The 26,251-nt window shown below is 37.0% G+C and overlaps 4 protein-coding genes across 16 annotated transcripts in view; 1 reads left to right on the top strand and 3 right to left on the bottom strand.

Annotated features, from left to right (window-relative positions):
- The window catches only part of dlg2 (discs, large homolog 2), a 243,638-nt gene extending 241,361 nt beyond the window's left edge, over window positions 1–2,277 (top strand). For all 12 annotated transcript variants that reach the window (XM_081354624.1, XM_081354630.1, XM_081354629.1 and 9 more), the window contains one exon: window positions 371–2,277. In XM_081354624.1, coding sequence (XP_081210750.1) covers window positions 371–477 — 107 coding nt within the window. In that variant the 3' untranslated portion in view covers window positions 478–2,277. The remainder of the gene's footprint in view (window positions 1–370) is intronic.
- Window position 2,278: 1 nt separating this feature from the next.
- Window positions 2,279–6,855, bottom strand: LOC308683834 (leucine-rich repeats and immunoglobulin-like domains protein 2). Of its 2 annotated transcripts, XM_081354636.1 has the most exons (7): window positions 6,699–6,855; window positions 6,143–6,463; window positions 5,795–6,052; window positions 5,527–5,664; window positions 5,165–5,200; window positions 5,026–5,057; window positions 2,279–4,209 (listed from the first exon to the last, which is right to left on the bottom strand). In XM_081354636.1, exons 1-7 carry the CDS (start codon window positions 6,745–6,747, stop codon window positions 4,045–4,047), a joined length of 999 nt encoding a protein of 332 aa, XP_081210762.1. In that variant the 5' UTR covers window positions 6,748–6,855; the 3' UTR covers window positions 2,279–4,044. The 2 variants fall into 2 exon arrangements, with proteins under 2 accessions (XP_081210762.1, XP_081210763.1); XM_081354637.1 differs by lacking the exon at window positions 6,143–6,463 and having other exon boundaries at window positions 2,282–4,209; window positions 5,795–6,067; window positions 6,699–6,832.
- Window positions 6,856–9,262: 2,407 nt separating this feature from the next.
- On the bottom strand, window positions 9,263–14,297 carry ift46 (intraflagellar transport 46 homolog (Chlamydomonas)). Its single transcript, XM_081353591.1, has 12 exons — window positions 14,181–14,297; window positions 13,572–13,665; window positions 13,434–13,504; window positions 13,202–13,353; window positions 12,883–12,957; window positions 11,763–11,856; window positions 11,547–11,675; window positions 11,332–11,450; window positions 10,754–10,820; window positions 10,611–10,671; window positions 10,441–10,526; window positions 9,263–9,589 (listed from the first exon to the last, which is right to left on the bottom strand). The coding sequence occupies exons 1-12, from the start codon at window positions 14,202–14,204 to the stop codon at window positions 9,497–9,499; spliced, it is 1,065 nt and encodes a 354-aa protein (XP_081209717.1). The 5' UTR covers window positions 14,205–14,297; the 3' UTR covers window positions 9,263–9,496.
- A 1,068-nt stretch (window positions 14,298–15,365) lies between these two features.
- On the bottom strand, window positions 15,366–25,583 carry vps11 (VPS11 core subunit of CORVET and HOPS complexes). Its single transcript, XM_081354876.1, has 16 exons — window positions 25,382–25,583; window positions 24,947–25,095; window positions 24,697–24,832; window positions 22,748–22,911; window positions 22,404–22,651; window positions 22,100–22,301; window positions 21,346–21,497; window positions 21,059–21,245; window positions 20,806–20,949; window positions 20,454–20,651; window positions 20,199–20,360; window positions 19,379–19,512; window positions 17,016–17,218; window positions 16,701–16,872; window positions 16,155–16,377; window positions 15,366–16,053 (listed from the first exon to the last, which is right to left on the bottom strand). The coding sequence occupies exons 1-16, from the start codon at window positions 25,521–25,523 to the stop codon at window positions 15,886–15,888; spliced, it is 2,784 nt and encodes a 927-aa protein (XP_081211002.1). The 5' UTR covers window positions 25,524–25,583; the 3' UTR covers window positions 15,366–15,885.
- Window positions 25,584–26,251: the final 668 nt, after the last annotated feature.

The following is a 26,251-nucleotide window of genomic DNA, read 5'->3' on the forward strand; positions in this document are numbered from 1 at the left end:
ATTCCATTTATCTGCACCTGCAAGAAAAGAGATTTAAAGAGCATACTGTTAATAGATTAACTATTTTTCTTATGAAAAAAATGAAGTGTTATTTTTAAATGAAAAGCTGCATAGTTCATCTGCTTTGTTAGAGATTCTGTTGCTGGGTAAAATGGCTATTCTTACCATTCACACAAGAAGAATTCATGAGCGATAAAGTGGCTAATGATCCATTAAGTTCAAAAACGATCATTATGAAACTGTCATCGAGGTTTCTTACTTCTTGTGGCGCAAAATGATAAAGGCGTTGCTCCCTAAAGTGCATAATAATCTAATAACGTCAGCTCTTTCTCTCTCTTTCTCTTTCTCTTTCTTTTTCTCTCTCTCTCAGCGCTGGTTCAAGGGGAAACACTAGAGGACATTTATAACCAGTGTAAGATGGTGATAGAGGAACAGTCTGGACCTTACATCTGGATTCCTTCAAAAGAAAAACTATAAAAAATCACCTTACCCTGGCAGGGACCTTGGACTGCAAAAAAACAAAACAAAAACAAAAAAAAACATAGGAATAATTTGTAATATAATATAAATTATTATTATGGCAATGTTTATTGTTAACTCTTACAGTGATTCTTTTCTCTTGTTTGTTTGTTTGTTTATTTTATGTTGCATTTTTTCACTTTCAATATGAATGTTCCTGAATGTACACCACAAAGTGTTAGAAGCATCTTTGTTTGCGTATTTATTGGTTAGCATTTTAATTTAAGGAAAAAAGGAAACAAAATTTAGCGCTGAGTATTCTTCAAACAATCTTCCGTTCAGAAGGACAAAGAAGTAGGTCAGATCATCACAGATGATTTCCACACACCATCACCACCTCCGAGAAAAAAAAAATCAATGTTGATATCAGCTTTTGTCACTTTTCACCCAATCGGTTGGTTTCACACACCTCCCAGACTCATTTCTCAAACTCAGCATCTATGCACTCCTGTGGCTAACAACACACACATTGATTGTGTTCTTTTTTTGTATTTGTATTATTTTGTTCATTTTGTTTTGTACAGACATCCATTTTGTTTGAGTATATTACTTCAAAGATTTAGTTCAAATTGTACATTCATTCTTATGGATCCTTTCGGAAAGGTTTCTTGTGATTAAAAGATGCTTTAGTTAGTGTAAACGGCTGAGGGAATTCAACTAGCTGTAGGAAATATGACACTATATTTTGCTATTTATATTGATAGAGGACACAACAGCACAGAAAATATTTATAAAGATGATATATAACTTTGTCTAAAGAATCATTTTGGAAAAGAGATTTTACTGGTACTGGTGTATCATATTGTGCCGTTGCTGTTGTGCTGGTGAGAATGAAAGGTAATGAGTGCGTGTTTTCCCTGAACAAAACGCCCCCCTTATCCGTCCAATTCCGGAATCTGCTAATTCGAAACTGACCGAGAGTTCTGAAATCCCTGGAGCTCAGAACTTTAATTGGTTGAGAATTTGACTTTGTTCAGTCTGGATAACAGGAAGGAGCTTGATGTTTGTGAATCATTCATTGAACGGTTGTTCAGTTGCGACCTCCCTCAAGCACCCTCTAAAGTGTTTACAGTACCTCGACTACAGTTCAGAGAAATCGAGGGCCAAAGGGACGATGTCTGCAAGCGGTCCTGTCTTAAAAGCTTTTACGTAAATGTAGTATAAAGATCTCTGAATCATTTTAGTTTGTTCCGTTTTTTCCATTTCGGCATGCTTTACACTTGTGGACATGACCTTGGCTTATTGGCCACTCATTCACAGTGCGTACTTCGGTCATTCTTGCCCTTTACATGTCTAGTTGAGAGAGATTCCCGTCCTTCTACATTAATAGTAAAGTTCTCGCCATTTTTGGAAACTACAAATGCCAAAAGCCATTAACTCGTTTCAAATGTGGGGGGAATTATTTGTTGCAATATTTATTGGGAGATGTTACAGCACGGTTCTGTGGCAAGAGTCTTTTGACCTACTGGTCACCACTTGCCTTAAAAAAGGGAAGAGGCTTTTCGGGCCAGATAGACATTTTTTACGCTTTCTTGAAGACTGAGCACTTTTGTATATTTGAGAAATTATTCACAGATTGTGTTCAACCAGATAGTGGACACAGAGGGGGATTTTCAGAAGAGAGGGACTGAATATCACAGTGAAGCTCTTCAGGGTGTAATATGAAATTTCTTTGAATAACAGTAGATAATGTATATGTTATGACAATGTAAACCATGGATGGCATCGGTGACTATCAGAATATAAATTGAACATTTTAAATGCTGTGAAATTATTTTATTGTACATCTTTTTTTCCCCCTTATTCAATGTGATTGTTCTATCAGCTGTAGCATATCATTTACTAAATTTAATTCTTAATGCACACAATGGATCATGAAAGCATCTCACGGGATTTTGGGTACTCTTCACGTCAAATATTTGCTTTTAAATCGATTGGTATGATTATTAGGTAATCAAAAGTGCATCTGAATTACTGATGCAGTGGCTTTAATGAAAATCAAAACCCTGCAGATTGTACGCACTTGAACGAGGCTCTCCGAAGCCTTATGGTGCTCATAGTCTGATTTGGTCCATTAATTCCAAGTGAATGTTCAGCTTAGTCAAACGTGCTGAAATGGGGTTGTTTTTGTCTCAGGGTTGCCAGATAGGGCTTAATCACTGATGTTAAACCTTCAGATCAAAGTGCATCTGTTTATCACACAAATCTCAAATGTTTTGTTCCTGATACCTGCGTTGCATTTCGTCTGATTTTTTTGGTTCGCCTCGTGATTTATTTATCCCCAAATGGGCGATGCAAAATATTTTCCACACATTGTTTGTTTTTTTCCCCCCTGAAACTCAAATGATATGTGCAATTTTGTATATAAATATGTTTGCACTTATTGTAGTTGTATAGGAGATCTTTAATTAACACTGTCCCCAAACCTCTTTGTTTTTTTCTATTTATATCACAGGAGATTAAAGTTAAATCATTAAAGACTTACATCCCCCTTCTGTTTGTAGGTATCATTTCCCAGTATTCCATGGGTGCAACAATTTGAGCACATTTAGAAAAAGTGAGACTGTACAGTTATCTACACTTGTCTGTTAAAAAAAAACTTTTATTTTTGTTTTACTCTTTTCTTCCTTTTGGCTTTACTGAAGAGAGAAAACAAAGAAAGGAACCTATCCTGTTGCAGTGTGTATCCCTGGTATCCCAATAAAGACATTGCTTTAGGTATACATGATAAAGTAGAGTGCTCTACTCTAACTGTAAATGAAAGATGTGGTGAGACTTTTCAGGTAATCGACAGCTGTCTCTAAAATGCTGTTTTGGTCTCTTTTGTGCACTGTGAGAGTTTGCACCTCTTTACTGACATCTTTTAACATCAATTAATCTGCCGCTGACTCCATGACATGCCGTTTAATTGATATACAGAACCTTTAACAGAGTTTGTCATGCAAGACAAACCACTTGTGCTCTCCCAATAGCTCTCAAAGTCATTTATCTATCTAATCACTATGTATGACAGTCACTAATGGGTAGGATGGAAACTTACGACCTCTCACAGTGTGTCACTTCAAATACTGTATCCTTGACATTATTGCCAAGGCACTGGAGTTTTCAATTAAGTCCTTTTATGTATTCATCAAGTCTTTATAATGTGTTCATGCTGTACATTGACAAGTGAAAGAAAGGAAACACGTCTCTTCTGTTCTTTTTCAGAATGATGATTATTGAATGTAATTGAAACGATTATTCCGAAGACGCATTGGCCATCTGGATCAGAAACAATTCTGGTTGTACATGGTCGAACTGCTGTGTTTTCAGCTGTTTTTGCTGCCATCTGGTGGTTGATCAGGATGTACACATGTATTTTTCCCCTGCTCGTCTGACTCTCTGACTTGAATTTGCGCTGCACCAGATTCATGAATATGAAAGTATATTAGTATTCGTTGTTTAAACTCCAACATGTTTTGTAATCTCTTATATTAGCTGTGTCATTCATCTCCAGCCTCAGGACACGCTGTGGTCTGTTCACCATCACTGAACAACTGTTTCCTCACTGCATGATGTGGGTCCAACCTCAGAGTAACCAAAGTCTTCAAAGTGTTGCGCTGTAGCAGAGTCCTGGTTGGACTCTTTCGGCTTAATGAAGTCTGTGTAGACGTACGGCAAAGGAGTCGCTTCTTCAGTGTCGGGTACTTCCTGTGAGACAAGAGTGGCCAGAGTAAACCAATAGAATAGTATAGTAAACAGGTGTTATTAAAAACATTATCATAAAAATAATAACAGGTGCTGTTAAAAAATAATAAACATAAAAGGCCTACATTTATTATAGCATTCCACTGGAGGAGTTTTTCATGAACTAAAGACCCCATAAAATGACATGATTGCGTCAGTGGCCACGCAACTTCCGGTGCAGCGGGAAAATTAGCAAAAAAGTAAATGTTGAAGTGTCACACAAGAAGTCACGCCTTCACGTGTTAAAGTAGCCTAAAGGTGGATTGTATAAAATATAACATGACAAACTATGAAACATGACAGAGTTTGCTATTTGGTTGGGAAACTTGCCTTTGCATTAGCCATGCATTGAGTTTGTTTACTTTTTGGGTTGGACATATTTGTCCCATTTTTACTAGATAATAAAAAATAAATAAATAATGGACATGTAGCCTACGTGGGTGCAAGATTAGACTGTAAAATTGTAAATGTGTATAGCTGCTAAAAGCTTAATTTGTTAACCTGCATTAACATTATGACCTTAATGCTAAGCGCGGAGTGGTCGTTACACCTCCTCGGGTTATTTTTCTAAATGAGGTCAAGACCTGTCTGGAAATATTATATATATATATATATATATATATATATATATATATATATATATATATATATATATATATATATATATATATATATATTCAAAGGGATAAGGAAAATCTAAATAATTTTATTGTCCATGTAGGCCTACGTCTACTGAAATTCTGATTACGTCTGTTTAATCATTTTTTGATTGCCCATTACCTGGTAAATTCCAAGGTCATTATCTGCATCCCCTGTAAAGTATATTTCATAGATATTATATGACAATGCAATTGGTTGTATAATAATATACAATATATATATAAACACACACATACACTCCTTGATATATTTTCAATACCTTTATCTGTAGTTCTGCCATTTTCAACTCTTTGCCCTAAAAAATATAATTACAGTAAAATATTCTGTACAAAATAGAATCATTTAAAAAAAAAAAGTAGTTGCTAATTGTACTTCAGGTTTTATGTGTCTTTGCAAAGTAGGGGAGTTTTTAAAGCAGAAAATGTGTCTGTGATTCATTCTCCTTTTCTTCCTCTCTGATGTTTTTGAGAACATTTGCTGAGATTACGTGGTATTTACATTCATGATCTGAGTCACAGTAAACCTAAATCATAAATGCTGTGGGTTTCATAAACATGCAGTTATTATTTTGCTGAAGCAACATGTATGAACATTGTTCATGTATGTGGTTGAAAGTCTTACTGTGATGGTATTTGTAAAGGCCGTAGAACATGAACAATCCAAAAACACCCATGAGTGTAAATCCACTTGAAAGCAGAATCTGACCAGTCTGAGTTTTACCACTAAAACCATTTCCTTGGTTAACAGTTGAGTTCTTATCTTAAAAGAAAAACAGAAAATGACATGATTATGCAATGCTGCTTTCTTTTCACAATTGTGCTGGTTTCATTTCTGGTCCTGAATATAATATTACAATCTGACATAAGGTGATCAATGATCAACTGCTCACCGGTAATATGTATGTGCTGTTCTGATTCTCCATATGCATTTGAAACAATACAGCTGTACGTCCCGTAATCTGAGCTGGTTATGTTGCTGATGTGTAGAGTTTGGTTTCTGTCACTGAATGAGTGTCTGTGTTTCTCTAGTATGGGGACTCTTTCTCTCTTCCACATCAGCTGCAGAAATGACCCGCTCACTTCACATCTGAGAGTCAGAGATGTGCTGGAGTTCTGCGAGATCACAATTTCTGTTGCATTTGGTGGGTCTTAAAATAAAATGTCTTAATGAGCAAACAGATAAAAAAAAAAGGTGAATTACTTATGAATAATTAAGAGTCTGAAATGTCTTGACTTACATTGAATAATTAATGTAAAGTTTTGGGATTTTATAGCTCCGTTTCTTCTAACTATAGTTTCCATGAAGACTCCATCCTCTGCGGTCACGTTCTCCAGAATGAGGGAGTTGTTGTTAAAATAAAAATGAACCTTTCTACAGCAGTCACCGTAGCATTTGGAACCATTGGTACCATTGTTTACATATTTAATACATAATTGTGTTCTATTTAGGTTTATTTTGGTCCATGACACTGACTCAACAGTCTCTTTCTGATGAAGTGACATTCCAGTGAGTTCGACGCGACTATATAAGCCCGTCTTCACTTCAAGAGTTTCTTCTGCTGTTAAATCAATATGAATGGTCATTACAATCCATAAACAGATTTAAACATTTGACTGAAAGACATTGTGAAAGAAGCGCATTCAACAATTTATCCAAAATTACCCAGAAAAAAAAAAAAAAACAGGTCTCTAAAGTAGGCCCTATAGAGATTTTTTTTAATTAATATACACTGGTGCGTTAATAGCACAAACAAAGCAGACACAGCAAAAGAAAAAATAATCAGACACACTTACCAAATGCAGCAAACAGAAACAGCCAGACATAAATGTAACATCCAGGCATCGTAAGTCAGCAGTTAGAATTTAAGTTACAGGAGCATTTATAACTAAAACCGTTCTAATCTGTGTTATATGATCAGCTTCAATGCACTCGAAACTGTCACCTCAGACTAAAAAATAGCCAGCGTAAACCACAACAGGAAAACAAAAGTGGCTAGAACAAGGAAGAAGGCAGGGCTGCTCCTAGTCAGATTATCTAGTATGTATGTTTCATGTACATTTCGCGCAGTATATCGGATCAATAACTCATAAAGGACAACTTGCTCTGATTCAGTTTATCATTCAAATGTAAAAAATTTTGAGCATATATATATATATATATATATATATATGCTCTATTTTTTTTTACATTACATTACATTTTTACATTATATATATATATACACACAGTGAGGAAAATAAGTATTTGAACACCCTGCTATTTTGCAAGTTCTCCCACTTGGAAATCATGGAGGGGTCTGAAATTGTCATCGTAGGTGCATTTCCACTGTGAGAGACATAATCTAAAAAAAAAAAAAATCCAGAAATCAATGTATGATTTTTTTTAACTATTTATTTGTATGATACAGCTGCAAATAAGTATTTGAACACCTGTCTATCAGCTAGAATTCTGACCTTCAAAGACCTGTTACTCTGCCTTTAAAATGTCCACCTCCACTCCATTTATTATCCTAAATTAGATGCACCTGTTTGAGGTCGTTAGCTGCATAAAGACACCTGTCCACCCCATACAATCAGTAAGAATCTACTAACATGGCCAAGACCAAAGAGCTGTCCGAAGACACTCGAGACAAAATTGTACACCACCACTCTAAAAACTGCTGGGTTGTGTTAACCCAATTTTGGGTCAAATATGGACTAACATTGGGTTAAAAAATGCTATTTAAAAATGGACATATTGCATTTTGGACAAAATCAAAAATGTAACATTAAAAATGTAAACCAACGGCTGGGTTTGTCCATTTTTAAATTGAATTTTTGACCCAACATTGGGTTAACACAACCCAGCATTTTTTAGAGTGTCCACAAGGCTGGAAAGGGCTACGGGGAAATTGCCAAGCAGCTTGGTGAAAAAAGGTCCACTGTTGGAGCAATCGTTAGAAAATGGAGGAAGCTAAACATGACTGTCAATCTCCCTCGGACTGGGGCTCCATGCAAGATCTCACCTCGTGGGGTCTCAATGATCCTAAGAAAGGTGAGAAATCAGCCCAGAACTACACGGGAGGAGCTGGTCAATGACCTGAAAAGAGCTGGGACCACCGTTTCCAAGGTTACTGTTGGTAATACACTAAGACGTCATGGTTTGAAATCATGCATGGCACAGAAGTTTCCCCTGCTTAAACCAGCACATGTCAAGGCCCGTCTTAAGTTTGCCAATGACCATTTGGATGATCCAGAGGAGTCATAAAAGAAAGTCATGTGGTCAGATGAGACCAAAATAGAACTTTTTGGTCATAATTCCACTAAACGTGTTTGGAGGAAGAAGAATGATGAGTACCATCCCAAGAACACCATCCCTACTGTGAAGCATGGGGGTGGTAGCATCATGCTTTGGGGGTGTTTTTCTGCACATGGGACAGGGCGACTGCACTGTATTAAGGAGAGGATGACCGGGGCCATATATTGCGAGATTTTGGGGAACAACCTCCTTCCCTCAGTTAGAGCATTGAAGATGGGTCGAGGCTGGGTCTTCCAACATGACAATGACCTGAAGCACACAGCCAGGATAACCAAGGAGTGGCTCTGTAAGAAGCATCTCAAGGTTCTGGCGTGGCCTAGCCAGTCTCCAGACCTAAACCCAATAGAGAATCTTTGGAGGGAGCTCAAACTCTGTGTTTCTCAGCGACAGCCCAGAAACCTGACTGATCTAGAGAAGATCTGTGTGGAGGAGTGGGCCAAAATCCCTCCTGCAGTGTGTGCAAACCTGGTGAAAAACTACAGGAAACGTTTGACCTCTGTAATTGCAAACAAAGGCTACTGTACCAAATATTAACATTGATTTTCTCAGGTGTTCAAATACTTATTTGCAGCTGTATCATACAAATAAATAGTTAAAAAAAATCATACATTGTGATTTCTGGATTTTTTTTTTTAGATTATGTCTCTCACAGTGGACATGCACCTACGATGACAATTTCAGACCCCTCCATGATTTCTAAGTGGGAGAACTTGCAAAATAGCAGGGTGTTCAAATACTTATTTTCCTTACTGTATACTGTATATGGTTAAGATGTCATCCTGCTTTGTTAAATCTCCAGATGACTTTGAGTGTTTAGTGTTATTTTTATGGGATATTTACAGTAAATAACTATACTTTCTGTTATTTAACAGTATATGCCCTGAAGAACCAATACTGAGTTGGATAAGCTGTTAGTGTGTAAAGTGATTGAAAATATCTATTAATATGAGGAAGTGAGCTCAAGAAGGAAACCTGTCATCCTCTGCTCAGCTCACAGGTGTTACCCTTCAACAAGAGAAGGCCAATTCATTGGAAACTGTCAAATAATTTGCCAAAGGTGTAGAAAAAGAGTAGATTTGATTATTTTGAAGGCACATTTCCAGTCTACAGTTTGAAGAAATATGTTTTATTAAAATGCAATTGTAGTGATTATAGCATCACAACCCTGTTGTGAGAACAAACATATGAAGAATTCATAGTGTAACGTAATGAAATAGAACATAACAGAAGCCAGTTGGTGACATCACGGCTTAGAACAAAACAGGATGTAATAAAATAGGCCATGATGGAGACGTCAGTCCAAAGTGAGTCTTTCTAATTCAGCAGTAGCTGTACGTGAAGCAGGCGGTGTGTCAGATTTCTGGCCCTCCGCTACAGATTTAAAGTGCTGATCACAAGGGGGGAAAATTAGGTTATCAAAAGTACAACCTCCCAAAAAAATGCAGCAACCATTAAAAAAAATACACACACACACAAATTAAACATTCAAAATCTTGTGTTTTTACAAAAATACTGCATAATGCAAAAAAACCCTAATCAATATTTGCAGATTGTGATTAACATTTTATTTAAAGGGACAGTTCACCCAAAAATGAAAACCCTCATGTCCTTCATCTTCGGAACACAAATGAAGATATTTTTGATGAAATCTGAGAGCTTTCTGTCCCTCCATACACAGCTATGCAACAACCACTTTGACGCTTCAAAAAGTTCATAAAAAGATTGTAAAACTAACCCATATTAATCGAGAACCAAGAAACAAGAAATTAACCAGATTTAATTTAGGCTTTTATGGACAAGCATTGATCAGCGAACATAAACAGAAGCTCAACTGAACCTGCTTGACGCACGAGAACAAACATCATTGGTTCTTGCTGAAGCTCAAACGTGCTGCGTAACACGAGAATGAACCTCATTGGTTCTCGAACTACAAGCGATGTTTACCACAACTGATGTGTGATGAATGTTTGTATGTGAATAAAAGACTAAATTAAATATGTTCATCATATAAAGCGATCGTGTCTCTTCAGAAAATTTGGACTAAACCGCTCAATTTATATGGGTTAGTTTTACGATCTTCGTCGCGAAGCTGTCAATGGAGGGAAAGAAAGCTCTCAGATTTCATCAAAAAGATCTTCATTTGTGTTATGAAGATGAACGAAAGTCTTATGGGTTTGGAACGACATGAGGGTGAGTTATTAACTAACCCTATAATATTGTAGAGTATATAAAACTAACCTGTGAGTTTTTGAATTCAGAGTAGAGTGTGAACAGGACGTGAAGTGAGTGAATTCGGTTCTTGTACACAGGGATGTCCAGGATTCCTGAGGGTACACGAACAGTCGTTACAATAACCAACAAAAGCATCAAAGATGAGAATACAAGAAACATGCAATGGACCAACTTACCACAAATAATGTCAACATAATCTGCCAAATCACAGTCAATGTCAGCTGTGGGGAGATTCACCTGGTGAACAGACCAGAAAGTGAAGATGAACACGCTTTGATGAAGGATCATATAGCAGAACATATTTTGTTCAAAAGCTAACCTTCCCCAAAAGCTCCTCAAATTCAGCTGGCCACTCTTGCATCAGGCTGTCGATGTCTGGCATGGGTCTGAAGAAATACAAGACTGGTGTCAAGGACATTTTTAATTAATCAGAACTTACTTTCATGATGACATTTATATGCCAAAGTGTGTCTGCATACATGTCCAAATTTGCTTTTACCGAGAATTATACATATGAAGAACCAATCATATTGTTGAAAAAGTATGTAATGAAACATCACATTTTTCATGCTCCTATTCTATAAACTTTTTTTGGGGGTGGATTCTCTGAAATTGGTCCGAGATTCTCCCGGCCATGATTAAAGCATATTCAAACGCAGCAGACTAGACTCTAGTGAGCTTACTTCCATTCTCAAGTGATTGTGTTTAGTGGAGAACTACAGATCTTATTTTCATTTCCAAGTGATGGTGTTTATAAGGGGCGAGACGTTGTCCGACTCGAAGCAGGTGTCGTTTAGCTTAAGTCGGGTGCATAGGGGGATTTCCACCACACTTCTTACAAAATAACAGATGTTCTGCTCTCTAGATGTTCGTGGGTTGATTCATGTCAGTTCTTGCCTCGTGTAGTGTACGGTAGCTGGGGGTTTGGACCGATGCAGCTCAGTAATGCTCTCGATCCAGTTGTCTATGGCTTTGGGGTTCTTCTCTGGGTTTTCGATGCTCTTAACTTTCACTTCCTATGAAAGACATGTGCATCACATTCTCATTTCACTTGCCAGGCCACAATCATCAAAGCTCTTAATTAGTCTTCTAGTGTGCGTGTGTGGACTCACAGCGACATTGTGTTGTTTGCTGTTCTCTGACAGCCACAAGGAAAGCACTGTTGGGTCTGACTGTTTAACGCATGGCTCATCTAGAACGAGGAGACCCAGATTGTCAGCCTTCCCATCCGCCCGGGGTACCTGCAGAACGCAAATAGTAAAAAAAACATAGAAAGAAATTGTCAGTTGACACTTTCAGACCAGAACCACACCTGAATGTTCACTCACTTTGAGGAAAGCATCAATGTCCCCCACAGCTGGGATGAAATCAGGGATAAAGGGCTTCAGTTTGTGGTCAAGCTCTATCGTCTGAGGAGTGTATCTGAAGGAAATAGTCACTCAATTAATACCAGTAAGAATCCATGAGATATCGACAACTCAAATAAGTGTGCTTCAACTACAAGCACTGTTTATGTTTTTTTTTCTTTTTGTTATATGAAGGTCACATTATTATTGTGTATTAAATATTACTTTATATGTATATATAATTCATTTTATTTTATACTATTCTTTTGAAGTTAACTACATCAAGCTACATCACTGTGCATCAAGCTGTAATTTTATGAAATTAAAAAGTGTGAAAATATTATTTTAATTAGCCCAGGCAAAACAAAAGAAGAATGCAATTTCTTTCATTTCTTATAAAGGTCACATTAAAACATTATTATTATTATTATTGTATTATTTAAACATTTTTTTATATATATTAAAATGTAAAAGTTGTAATTATATGTATATATAATATAATTGTATGCATATTATAATTAATTATATTTTATAAACAACTATATTAAAGTTACATAAATATCATTCCTTGTGCATCAATTCCAATCAAGCTGTAATTTAATCAAATTAAAAAGTTTGAAAATATTATTTCAATATGTTTTATTAGCCCTGCTAAAGAAAATAAGTTTGCCATTTCTTTCATGTCTTATGAGTCTCATTAAAACATTATTATTATTATTGGATTATTTAAAATTCTTAATTATATTACAATTTAAAGTTGTATATGTATATATAATATAATTGAATTTATATTATAGTTAATTATAATTTATATACATATTCACTGTGAATCATTTCCAATCAAGCTATAATTTTATCAAATTAAAATGTGTGAAAATATTATTTTGTGTTTAATAGCCCAGGTAAAGAAAAAGAGTTTTACATTAGAGTTTGTTTTTCTTTTTAATGTCCACAGGGCCAAAAGTGATAGTTAAAGAAACATTCATTTGCAGTGTAAGAGGGTTAAGTAAGGGTCAGTTTCTCTTTGACAATGTCTTTCTCTTCATTTTGTATGTCCGTGTGTTTCGTGTGTGGGCGGAAAGCAAGTGGTGTGAATGCTCACCGAGTGATGTACTGAAACAGCTCTTTGATCTCGGCTGTGACAGGAAGATGTTCATAATCGGCAGGGTCATATGCACTGTGAGAAGTCACACACACCATTATTTAAAAAAAAAAAAAAGCTTGTTGTTTTGAGTAAATACTGTAGCTATAATGCTTTTAGTACTTTTGTTAAACACTGAAATTTTACATTTGCATCTTCTTACGCACAACTAGCCCACTTCCTTACTGTATATCTGATTTTTCTCATTAGCTAAAAGTAAATGAAACATTAATGTCAATCAATCTTGGGCAGTAGACAGTGTGCAAGTTTACGGCCCTACCCCTCTGGAGCAGATCCAGGCTCCCCTTCCTCCTCATCAGACTCTGTGTCATCAGAATCATCATCGTCATCATCTTCCTCCTCCTCCTCCTCCTCCTCCTCTTCATCATTCTCGTTAGTACTGTGAGCACCAGGTGGCGGCTCTTTTTTCCTCTGTGGTCAGATGAAAGGTCAGGTCAATAAAACCTCACTTTAAGCATTGATGAAAATGAGCCAGTTAACTTTAATCTTACTTTAATGTCCTCTTTCTCACCAACATAACTGGCCATGGCGCTGAGCTTCTGCCTGCCTGTCCTCCTGGAAACTGTCATGAGGAAAAACAGTTGGTGAATGGGAAGGTAAAATGAAAAAAAGTGGTTAAGATTTCTCACCTCTCTGTCGTGGGGATGGTGTGTGAACGCTGGCGGCCTCGTCTGCGTTCACCTCAAAACTCTCGTCGTATGGCTGGTTGGTAGTGAGTTGAATCTGATTGAAGAGTTATTTGAACTTTAGTTTTTACTAAAACTGGGTCTCTCGGAACCTATAGAGCTGCCTACCCAGGCTTCATTTTGAGAAGTCATAATGAGACCAAAAAAGCTGCTGACTCAGAACACTTCTATGATGCACTAAAAATACTGTCTAGGTAACGTTAGACAGCATAACGTTACCTCGTTTGGATAGAGCCTATGAATTAAGTAGGCTAGGCTTTTCCAGCGGGTTTAAGCTGTTTCGCTTATGATGGGAATTATGATAGTTTTAGGAAGCAACTATTTCGTAACTTCATGACATGTGGCGAAATATTTAGACAAAATGTGACAAACGTCCTGGAATAACAATGTTTTACGGCAGCTCAGTGTTTAACTCTCGCGCTACATTGATTCAGTGGCCACGTCTCATTATTGAGTCTGAAAATAAATCGCAATAGCATGTTGTATAAATTCTTACATATGTACTATAGTATCAACGACTAAATTAATGAGATTTGCGCTATAATAACAAACCTTTTGTCGCTCAGACCTCTCCATTAAAACACCGTGTATTGTTGCCAAGGAAACTTGTTCTCGCGAGATGTTCAGCGGAAGTGCGTGAAAACATCAGTTTGTCAGACGCACTGATCTATTTATATCAGGTTTTAGACGCATTTTATTTTAATTCTATGCCACAAGAAGAGTCGCATTATTAACAACTTTAGCTGCCAGAATAATAACATTTATTTAAGTATTTTTAAAACATTACATGTTTTCAGCGCGTTTTGTCTTTAGTTTGTTCCAAAATACCCATTTATAGTAACTTATAAAATATAGGAAATTTGGTTTGCGACGAGCCCACTTCTTTTTGTGTGTATTGCATTTCCCTAATAAAATAAATCATTGCATAATCTGCACAGATAGTGCAGTCTTATTAATAACCGATGCAGACTGAATGGTGGTAAAAACAGGAAGCAATGTCTGTAATAGTGCACAAACTAAAAGATTACTGATAAACCTGAAAAACTCGCACGTGTTTCTTCTGAATGAGAGACACTTTGTGCCACCATTATGTTTCACACAGTCTGCTGAGATGTGGCGGGAAAAAGAACAGAAAAACTAAAAAGCATTATGTACTGTGGTAGCTAGGAGGACGTAACATTTACCATTTCAATGACCTATTCTCTTCATGCTTGTTTTATATTTTGTAACAATGACATGAAAATGGCTGAGATTCATGATTTGATTCACTGAGTTAAGCAGAGCTTCAGTAAACGGTCATTGGTTTCATAAACATACTAAAAAATATATCAACCATCAACAATGCTGATGATAGGGGAACTCTTCACTAGCTAAGGGACAGCATTTAGAAGGTTTAAGCCTGTTTCGACAAATCAAGCCATGGTGCTTTTGCAGGTCATACAGGTTGAAGTTGCAAAAATGTGATTTGGTTTTGAAAAAAAAAAAAATCAGAGTTGAATAAATTCAGACATACAGCAGTTGTATGTGCCATGGATCAGCTCTTGTGAACAGGATGTGGTTCTTAGCTACTTGTCTTGCTGGTTCAGCTGTTTAACGTGGCATATTACTTCTAACCCCCCAAACTGTTTTTGCAAACTAGAAACTATTCCATGCAGATATGAATGGAAATTTGCTTAGTTTTTTGATGTGCATCTTTTACACATATTTCCGCATGCTGTGGCACATGCAATGTAAAATGCTGTGTAAATATTTCATTTTTATTAATTCATGACAAATCGCAGACATCTGAGATGTGTAAATACAACAAAATCAATGATGATGTTTTACATTTATTAATGACTATTTCACAGGCATTTGATTATTGTTGATTAATTGCTTTATCTGCAGTAATGAGTGGCTGAAATACGGATTAAATATTATACATAAATTATAAAGGGATGCAAAATAAAGCTGTGCAAGTTGTCTTCTATAGTGCGCCTGTGGCAGCTGGTTTGAAAGCTTGTAAAGGTCACTGTCCTGAACTGCGAGTTCTTGCATCTTACTGTCAACCACAGCGGTTATGGTATTTTCCTCTTTATGCTTATCTGATCTTGCAGACTACACAGATGGAGAGATTCTGCACGAGCTGTGAGTTGCAAAGTTTAATCTGGATTTGTTCCAAGGATGTTAAAGTGTAGAGCTGTTTCTGGAGCAAACCAAGAGTCAGATATCAGACCCTAGATCAGCAATTCGTTTAAAGTGTACTCCAGTCCAGCTCTCAAACATTCCTCTTGGTGTTAATGAGCAGATCTCTGTTGAATTCAGCCTCCAGATTCCCAGCTCCACTCTTTCCTCCAGGAGGATCCGTTATCAGAGTGAGTTTGTTAAACACTCCACGGCCAAAATAATCAGCGATGACTGAGAAGCCATCATTAGAGCATTTCAACTAAGAGAGAGAGAGAGAGAGAAAAAGACCATTTAATTCTATCCAACTTTCATTTGCATTGTTTTTTGATCAATTCAAAACTGCAGGGGAAAAATCAGCACCTGTCTGTGGAAATGATCATGCAGGTCTCGTTTCTGATCTTGGGCACGCAACATGTCCATCACCTTCCTGTTCTCAGGGGTGCAGGTGGGGCACTCGGCCTCACTCTCAGCGAAGCTCTCTAAACAGTGCTGGTGGAAGGAGTGGCCACACAGGAAGTGCACAGATGGCAGCTCTAGCGGGCTGTTACACATGCTGCACTTGGTCTTCTGGAAGATCTTTGCACTGAAAAAGCAATGTGAGCAGCTTACTGCTTGATTCTGACTGATCAATTGTGGCATAAATTTGTTATGCCATTCGGAAATTAATGAATCAACAGGTGCGTCCAAATTCATGTGATTATGCTCTATTCTATGCCATTTTGTAGTATAAATGGTGTGTTCACACTGAAAATTCAGAGTGGGAAAGTGTGGGATGTTGAACACTTCATGCTCTCAACTGTCGCAGAGGGGAAGTGGCTATAAGAGTCTGATGTTGAATGACAAAATAACCGTATAAAATTAATACACCTCACGGTTGGTCATTTGGCACAGCTCTTGTTCACTCACCAGGTTTTGAGTTCCTTTATCTCAGCACGTAGATGGGTCGTCTCCTCTCTATACTGTTGAATCTTCCTTTCGTCTTCCTCAATCTGCGAGGTCTCCCTCTCAAGTTTATTTATCAGGTAGTCTTTTATGACTGACAGAGATGCTGTGGAATTATGGGCCAAAGTCTGCACCACTGCAACACAGACACTCACATAAGGTCTAAATGATGATAAACAATATTGCAAACACTACAATTATATGATCTGGAGTTCATCAAAAGGTTAAGAGTCGGTAAAGAACATTCTGTCATCATGACCTTTAAGACACATTACTCACCCAGAAGAGGAGGCATGAGGTTATTTTCATCAATGTGCTGCAGGACTTCACTAATGTAGGCCTTGCAGTTCTCTTCTTTACGTGCAAAATAGCCTAGCGCCTGTTCCCACAAACACACCTCGTTGTCACCGTAGCGCTTACAGGCCTCCACAACTTTCCCATACTCTTCATTCTGCATGTGGTAATGCATGATCTGTTGGTACCTGCAGAAATGAACAGTTCTGTCACTATTAATCCTGTGCTTTTATTAGATTAAAGGTAAATGTAATGTAAGTTTGCAGTAGAGCTGCACAATTAATCGTTAAAAGATTGCAATCTCGATTCAAACAACCATGTGATCTTATTCCTAAATGATAACTATTTGGCTGTGTCTATTAAACCTCAAATCTGTGTTGGCGCTGCCGGTGACCCAAAGAAAGCAGTTATAATGTACAGGCTACAACAACTTTACATAGTCTTTCAACATCACAGTGTCCATTACAAATATTCAAATTATCACAGACTGGGATAAAAGTTTAGAGTTTAGATATAGACACTGATGTCTACGGTAGCGATCAAATAGAGCACATCACCTTTTGAAAGTAACTTGAAGCTTCAAATAAAGATTGTTTCGTTTACACCGTTATACCTGTAGGTGGCGACAAGTGACTTAAAAAAATGATTTGCCATTGATTCATTCATTCAAGACATTGGCCCTGTCCAAAATGGCGCACTTCATGAGGACTTTCGGTCTCGAAAAGGTCTTGCGCGTGCTCGCCGAGTCTACGAGTCCGTCCCATTCAGCATTTTAACGCTCTGAAGTGTGCTCAGCAGCGCCCCCTTTGTACCCTTGAAGCGGTCTTCTGCGAAGCCCGCATAGATGCAGGCTCCACACACTTTAACTACCCAGGAATCCTTGCGAAAGGCCAATCAGACAACGGATGGGAGGAGATTTCGCTCACGGACAATTGTTGACATGGCTGAGAAGAAAATATTACGTTTTTTATGACCTAGATGTACATTTTACCAGTTGTAACCTACAGATTATACAAACATTTTGGTCATCAAGCAGTGGTTGATATCTCAAACATAATAATAGCGCGTTGAATAATACGATCGCATTATGATTCATCAAATAAATAGAACCGAATGTCAGGGCTTTACTGAGTCATTTATAAACACAGTATTAATATTGAAACCTGTAAATTCATCTGAAACTCATGCACATTTTCATTATGTGTTAAAATTGTAATCTTAGTTCAAATGGAACATTATGTATTATTATGTACAACTGTATACATCATTTAAATAAGCATAATGTATCTATTGTCTAATGCCCAGGTGGCATACACACTATCAAAATACAGAACTGTAAAATTAGGCTGTGTAGTTGACATGGAGATAAGACGACGGAGTGCAAAAATGTGATTTCTCCTGTCCAACAACAACCAGACCGTTATTTCCGGCGTGATGATCGAGTCTGCCCCAAAAATACCTCTCAATGCGCCCTCGTGGACTCGCACCAAGGGCCCTATAGCTCTGCACTACATGACGTCACCAAAGTGTGGACTCTGAGGAGGTCCACAAGTCTGGAGTGTGCCATTTGGGACAGGGCCTTTGTTCACAAACGCCGATTCATCCAGTATTGAAAAAAGTGAAGTCTTTATGGGTGGGTCATTGAATCACTCATTCAAACGGATTTAAAAAAATAATCAATTCAAATTAATTAAACATTTTTAAATAGACTGCAGCAATTAACTTATTTAATTATTTTGTCATAATCTCTAGTAAATGGCATGTTATTTTTGAGGGTTTTTTTGTGCAGAATCGTGATCTCTAACAACAAAAAAATCAATCATTTTATCCAGAATCATGCAGCTCTAGTTTGTCAGGAGTTCAGTTTGTAATTTTGGTCTGTTGTCACATAAAGCTATCCACTTTATTTTTAACGCAAGAATGGTCACAGCAATTTGTAATTTGAATGTGCGAGGCTTTTGGTGTCATTTGCTTCCAGTTATTTTATCTGTACAAAAAAGTAATAAAATAAACTGTATACTGTAATAAAAAAAAGTTTATTATGCTGCTTTATATAGCAAACTGGTGTTTATCATAACATTTTAATTCTTTATCATAAGCACACTGGTTTGTAGCACAAGTTTTATGCACAAGTAGTTTTACCATTTACTGCACTTTGCTATTTTTCAAGTTATTGACATTTATCAGCTTATGAATCGGAAGTCTCGAACATTTACACAAAGTTGCTCACTTCCATGTTGCAAAATAAGGTGGCTTTAGAAGACTTGTAGAAGGCAGGTAGATAACTTTCACAGAACTTTCTGAGTGAGTGAGATTGACAGTGATAAGAAATGAGAAAAATCGCTTACAGTTTGCCCTTTTCATACAGATACAGCACTCCTTCCTTGAAGTTGTGCATCTGGCAGAGCACCAGGGCCTTGTCAAACACAGTGTTGTCACTCCTCAGAAGGGACAGTGCTGCCTCCTGCAGGACCTTCTTCTTCTGTCACACAAAAGACAGAAAGAGAGATGAGTTTCCTATATGCTTTCACAACAGCATGTGTACAATCAGTCAGAACTGAACACTTTTTTCTAGGGATGCACTGATTCTGGCCAATGCAAATAATATTTTGATGTTATGGCTGATATTATAATTCCATGTTATCTAAATTGATTGAAAATGAACAGTAAACAAACACTAAAAAAGTCAAATTAGTCATTTGATATGATTCAAGTGAATTTAAATCATATTACAATGTACAGTACGAAAAATTCATTTTAAAAATTGCATTTAATAGTGTTATTAAACTATTGTTTTTACATTTTAAATGAGTGTTAAATAATGGCAATGATCATCAAAATGTAAAAATAAGTTAAATGAGCTAGCACAATTAAATATCCTATACAAGCCAAATTCATGCAAATAAATTAGACTATTTTGTAATATCAGCAGGATTCTGTGGAATGGACTTGGTCAAATATTGTAAAATTAATAAAATGGTGCTGAGAGTACTGCACATACATTAGTTGCAAAAATCATTAGATATTTTTGCTAATTTTATAAGTAAACATTCAATTTGGGGGGTGATGAGTCAAATTCTTCAAAAATCTTTTGAGCTGCAGATGCCTTCTATAATAGCATAATATAACATGAGGCATGTGTAGCAATTGTGTGAAGCATGTTTTTACCCCTGGGTCCTGCTCATGTGCCCAGTCCTGTAGTCTGAGCTCTAGTAGAGTGTCATAAACTCCCTCAGGAGAGAACGGATCCACCTGAATCATGTGTTCCAGGAACGCTCGCAGCTCTCTTGGGTTATTGGCAAACACTGGGATGAACTCCTCTGGATTGGCCTGTCAAAAGAAAATTTTGAGATAAAAGGTTATCCGCTGTAACTCATTGTTCTTCAGAATCTCAGATTATTTGCTATTGCTAATCTAAATGACCTTGTTTTCCACAGGCCTATCCAGACTGTCCAGGTCAGTTGAGTCTTTGCTGGGGTGATAGTCGGTGCAGAGACGTTTTAAGAGGATAGTGGTGCTCTCAGGCACATGGTGCATTAGTGTTTTACCATAACGTTTCATATTACTCTCCGCCTGATCAAATGGCAACCTCCCTATGTAGCGCAAAGCCTCCTGATAATTCTGAAAGTGTAACAAAAAAAAGTTTTTCAGGCAAAAACAAGGCAGGGCTAATTTCTTGTGGACGAAATTAAAAAGTATTGGCTTACATAAACTCACTGAAAAGCATTAGTTATGTGTCATAATTCATATCATAGCCCAAAAATGCTGTATCCACCTTCAAATCCTCTAGCTGGATCTTCAGATACCATTCATGGTGCATGTGTCTCTCTGCCAGAAACACGGCGTGACTGTGATAACCGGCCTGACGTAACACCTTGATGGCGATTTCAACATCGAAATGCACCTCACTTTCATTGCTCTACATTCAGAGGAGAGGTGCAGAGTATAAAAAGCATTGTTAGTGGTCAAGGCTTTGTTTAAAAAGCCTAAATGCACATTCAGAGCAAAGCTGATTTCTTTCTACAGACCTTTATGAATTCTTCCAGCTTGGAGCTGTCCTTCAGTTTGGTGTAACAGTTCAGCAGTAGAGTAGTGTGGTCAGCGTTGGCCAGGGACTGCCTGTGGAGGGCCTGTAGGTACGCCGTCAGGTTATGTATCCTCTGTGCATCCAAAAAGTTACGAATTACGTACGAGGGTTCGAGCTTCCCAATGGTGCTGAGAAAGACAGAGGGTCATGATGTAAGCATGAGAAACAGCTTTCTTGCTTACCGTTTTACATAAAATGTCCAAACAGAAATCTGAACTGCACACCTACCGAATGTACTGTTGAATGGCTCCATCATGATCCCCTTTGGTATAGAGATGGTCCCCATAATGTCTGAATATATCAGACAGACCATCATTGTCCAGGTGTTGACTTTTAGCCAAATTAATGGCCATCACAAACAGGTTCTTCTTAAACAGCATCTAAGTAACACAACACATAAACTTTTATTATAAATAAATATTTATCATAAAGGATAATGTTATGGACAATAATAATTGTGAATAATATTGAATTGACAGTAAAAATCACATTTATTATAGTTTTGAATTGTACATTTAGTTTTTTATTTTCAATTCAGTTCAATGTATTTTATTTTAATTTAGTGTTTAAGGGCTGCCAGAAATGTGTGAACAAATATTTTGAAATATTTAAGTGTTTTCAACATTGATAAGAAATGATTCTTGAGCAGCAAATCAGCATATTAGAATGATTTCTGAAGGATCATGTGAGACTGAAGACTGGAGTAATAATGCAGAAAATTAAGCATTACCATCACAGAAATATAAATTACACTTTAAACTATTTATTAAAATACAAAACCTTTATTTTAAATTGTAATAATAATATTTCACAATATTACCGTTTTAATGTATTTTTGATCAAAGAAATGCAGCTTCTTTCATTAACATAGAAAAAAAAAATCTTACCCAGCCCAAACTTTTTTACAGTAGTGTATATAACTTTTTACTTCAGGTAACAAAAAAAAAAAAGATTCCTTTAATGATAATAACACTGTACTAACCTCTAGCTTGGTCTGTGTGTCTTTTTCTTGCAGCATATACATTGTGTTATCCCTTGTTAGGACATAGAACGACCCCCATTCTGCCAGAACGTCAATGACATCATCAAACGCCGCACTGTAAGCGATGAACTTGTTGTCCAGGTCGTAAATGGTCAGGATGTGCTTTTCTGTAGGGGATGTCTGTCTGCTACCATAATCAGATCTGTACAAATGAAATGTAATAAATATGAATGCATAATAAAGTAAAAATCTTAAAGCAAAAAAAAAAAAAAAAGATAATCCATGCCATAAAAATGAGTCTTACTTGCTAGGGGACTTGTTATTGTGTGTGAGCAGCAGCAGGTATCCTCTGTGCCACTGAGTTAGAAGCTTGTGCCCATCGAATGCGAAACAGGGTCCTCTCTCGTCAGGCTGGTACAAATACACGCAGTCATCTCCAGCCACTATGAACTGAGAGTCCTGCGAGGGGTCTGTGAGCGCCGAGCAGCGCAGCGCACAGCCGTGAGTGTCCAGGTCTATACGAGGGTACTCTTTCACTGACAGTGTGTAACACTGTCAACGTAAAAATATTCCTGCTTTCAGTTCTGTGTGATTTACATCTGCTTTCATTACAAAGGCAGGATATCACATTCCTAAACTAAAACGTACCTGCACTTTTTCTAAAGTGGCGACAAACAGGTGTGTGACTTTGCCAGCCTGTCGGAAAGCCAGGCCTGTGATTGGACAGCTGCCCTCGTGGAGGCTGAGAGTTTTACTGTGTCTGTCTCTGGTGATGTCACCCTTTGTCAGCACAACACTGCCATCTGTAAAACCTGAGCATTTAACACAGATATTAAAAGCAACATAAAATCTAATTTGGTATTTGGGCATGTAACGCCCACTTTTCACAATCCAATCAATTATTGATGGATAAACTCCCAACCAACACTTTTTCCCAACTAAATTTTCTGTTACACTCTGAAATGCATCATATTACAGAAATAGGCTAACTGGGTTGCAAATGACATTTAGTGTTAAATTTAATCATTGAAATTATTCATATATTCGAAGGGATTTCAAGTTATATTTACATAGTTTTAGAAAACCATTAATTAGTAAACTTTTTTAACATTAAAGTGCAGTGTTTATTTTGCTTTATTATTAGCTGCCCTCTAAAATCAACTTTTTTTCAAACAGTATATAAATACAAATACTCAGTTCAATTCAATTTAAAAAAAAAATGTGGACTAACAATTGTGATGTGTTATTGTAGTATAATTGAGATACTATTATAGTTTTATTAATATTTAGATTTAGTAAGTAATTTTGCTGTTTTAGTCATTTTTATTTTTTTAAATGTCTATATAGTTTGTTTGTTTTTAAGTACATCAAGTTAAACTAAATTCGGTCCCACTTTATATTAGGTGGCGTTAAGTACTATGTACTTACATCAAAAAATAAGTACAATGTACTTATTGTGTTCATGTTGTATTGTAAAACACTTTTGCTGCTATTGAGGTGTGATACGGGTAAGGTTAGGGACAGGTGTGGTGGATTGGGTAGGTTTAAGGGTGAGTTAAGGTGTAAGGGAAGGGTCAACTGTGTAATTACAAATGTAATTACATAAATTAATTACAGCTGTAATTACATGCAGGAATTTTTAAAATGTAAGTACAATGTAAAATAATGTAATTACACAAGTACATTGTATCAAATTATTAATTTCAATGTAAGTAAATGTAAATACATAGTACTTAAAGCCACTTAAAGGAACACTCCACCGTTTTTTGAAATAGGGCTTATTCACCTTCTTTCCTACATTTAGATAGGTGGGCAAATGCATTTTTGTCTCAGTGCATGCATTGTTTTAGTTTGACAGGGTCGGCGCTAGCTTAGCTTAGCATAATGAATGGAATCCTTTGTTGCCAGCTAGCATGTCCTGAGTAAAAGTAATATAAAAAAAAAAAAAAAAAAAAACGAATTACTTGTGGCCTGCGTATTCACAACGAGTACAAATAGCGATGCATATTAACACTAGGCGATTTCCTATGCAGATATTGACTTGGGACTATATTAGGGGGAAGCACAGGCGAAGCACTGCTACTTGGGCGCAGAGATATCACGCCCAAGTAGCAGTGCTTCACCTGCGCTTCCCCCTAATATAGTCCTTAATATATAAGTCAATATCTGCCTAGGAAATCGCCTAGTGTTAATCTGCATCACTATTTGTACTCGTTGTGAATACGCAGGCCACAAGAAGTAATTAGGTGGTTTTTTTTATTTTTTATATTACTTTTACTCAGGACATGCAAGCTGGCAACAAAGGATTCCATTCATTATGCTAAGTTAAGCTAGCGCCGACCCTGTCAAACTAAAACAATGCATGCACTGAGACAAAAATGCATTTGCCCACCTATCTAAATGTAGGAAAGAAGGTGAATAAGCCCTCTTTCAAAAAACGGTGGAGTGTTCCTTTAATATAAAGTGGGACCCTAAATTCAAATAAGAAATGGTACCTTTTTATTTCAAGTAATGAAAATGGTTTTAGTTACTATAACATCTCTGATTTGTTATTAAACCGTGTTATTTAACCCTGATATGGAATTAAAAACTCCTACCTATAGCCATGAAATTAAGATTTTCATGTACACTGAGACAAGACACTTCAGTGGGTTTGTTTCCAGGTATGGCAGGGAATATCCGGGTACACAGAGGACTGCCACTGTCCTTCTTATCAAGGTTCCACACCTTCACCTGATGGGCAGACACATACACACACTCTCTAAATCAACTTTCATTTCAAAAGCACACAGAGACCAGCACTTGCATTGACATGTAGCTTCAGCAGACACCTGTGGTGAATCTTACCAGAGGATTGATGCCATGCTCATCCTGACCCACTGACACCAGGATGTTGTGTTGTTTCAGCTGGTACAGGTGTGTCACGCGCAGTTTATAAGCCTGAAAGCTGGACAGCTGCAGGGAGCGGGTCAAAAACCAGATCTGTCCATCCATATGTGCAATACACGAGTTAAAGAAAACACGCACATATGGCATACCTGAAATCGCCATTTATAATCAGCTAGAAAGTGTTGACTGTTGGACTTATGAATACAATTAATGAAACACATACGTCAAGCATAAGAGATTATCCGTTTTACAAAGCAGGCTTGCCACAGCCTAAATTATACGATGACTTAGACGACAGTAATTATGAAATTGTAGATATTGACAGATATTATTGTATAACAGTACCATAATTGCTAGCTAGCCACAAGCATGACTTCAGCATTATAAGGATATCTCCAAGCACAATGTGTCCTCGACCTGAATCACATGCTGATATACCCATCGGTAGTTGGAAATTTTTCCCATTTTCACTCGGATCTTTCACCGTTTCTTTATCGAAAAACACAAATCGTCTCCACTGTAAGAACGCTGCCATTTTCCAAGCAGTTCTTGTTTAGCAAAATCATGTGACTCACATCACGGTCATGTGACTAGTGTCAGGATATTTTTGTTTCTGTTATTTATCTGTATTCGCACTCATATTTTAAGGTCTGAGTCTGACACAGCACGCCATTAATCAGTTTGATTTAAGTAGTTTACATTTTAATTTTAATTTGAAATAATTGATGGTTTTTAAACAAAAGTACACACTTAACAGAATCACATATGTGATTTAAGTGGGCTCTTTTGAAAGTTAAAATAGAAAACGACTATAGACGTAACAAAAAGTTACAAACGGTGAACGAACCGTTCTTCTGCTTTGGAATTTTATTGGCGGTTTTGGAAAGAACCGTTCTTTTGATTCGGATCTTTTCAGTGAATCGCATGAACAATTCGTGAACAAATCCGGTTCTTGGGTCAACAAAGCATGAATGAGCCGCTTTAACAATTCATCTCGTTGAACCGGGAACCGTCCCTTTCTTATCGTGATGGGGCGAAAATTCAGTGTCCTGTAAATAGGACATGTTACAAGCAAAACGCACATACGAGGTTTAATACATGGCATTTTATTTTTACCTTAATTTAAACGTAATAAACAGAAATATTTCCTACTACATATAGCTTTATTTGGACCGTTTAACAACATGTAACATAAGCAACGAATGAAAATAATCGGTGTTTTGTATCTTTAAAAGGAAATGTACAAAATAAAACATTTTCTCG

Source organism: Scardinius erythrophthalmus (genome assembly GCF_964197995.2).
Source record: "Scardinius erythrophthalmus genome assembly, chromosome: 23".
Classification (NCBI taxonomy): Eukaryota; Metazoa; Chordata; class Actinopteri; order Cypriniformes; family Leuciscidae; genus Scardinius; species Scardinius erythrophthalmus.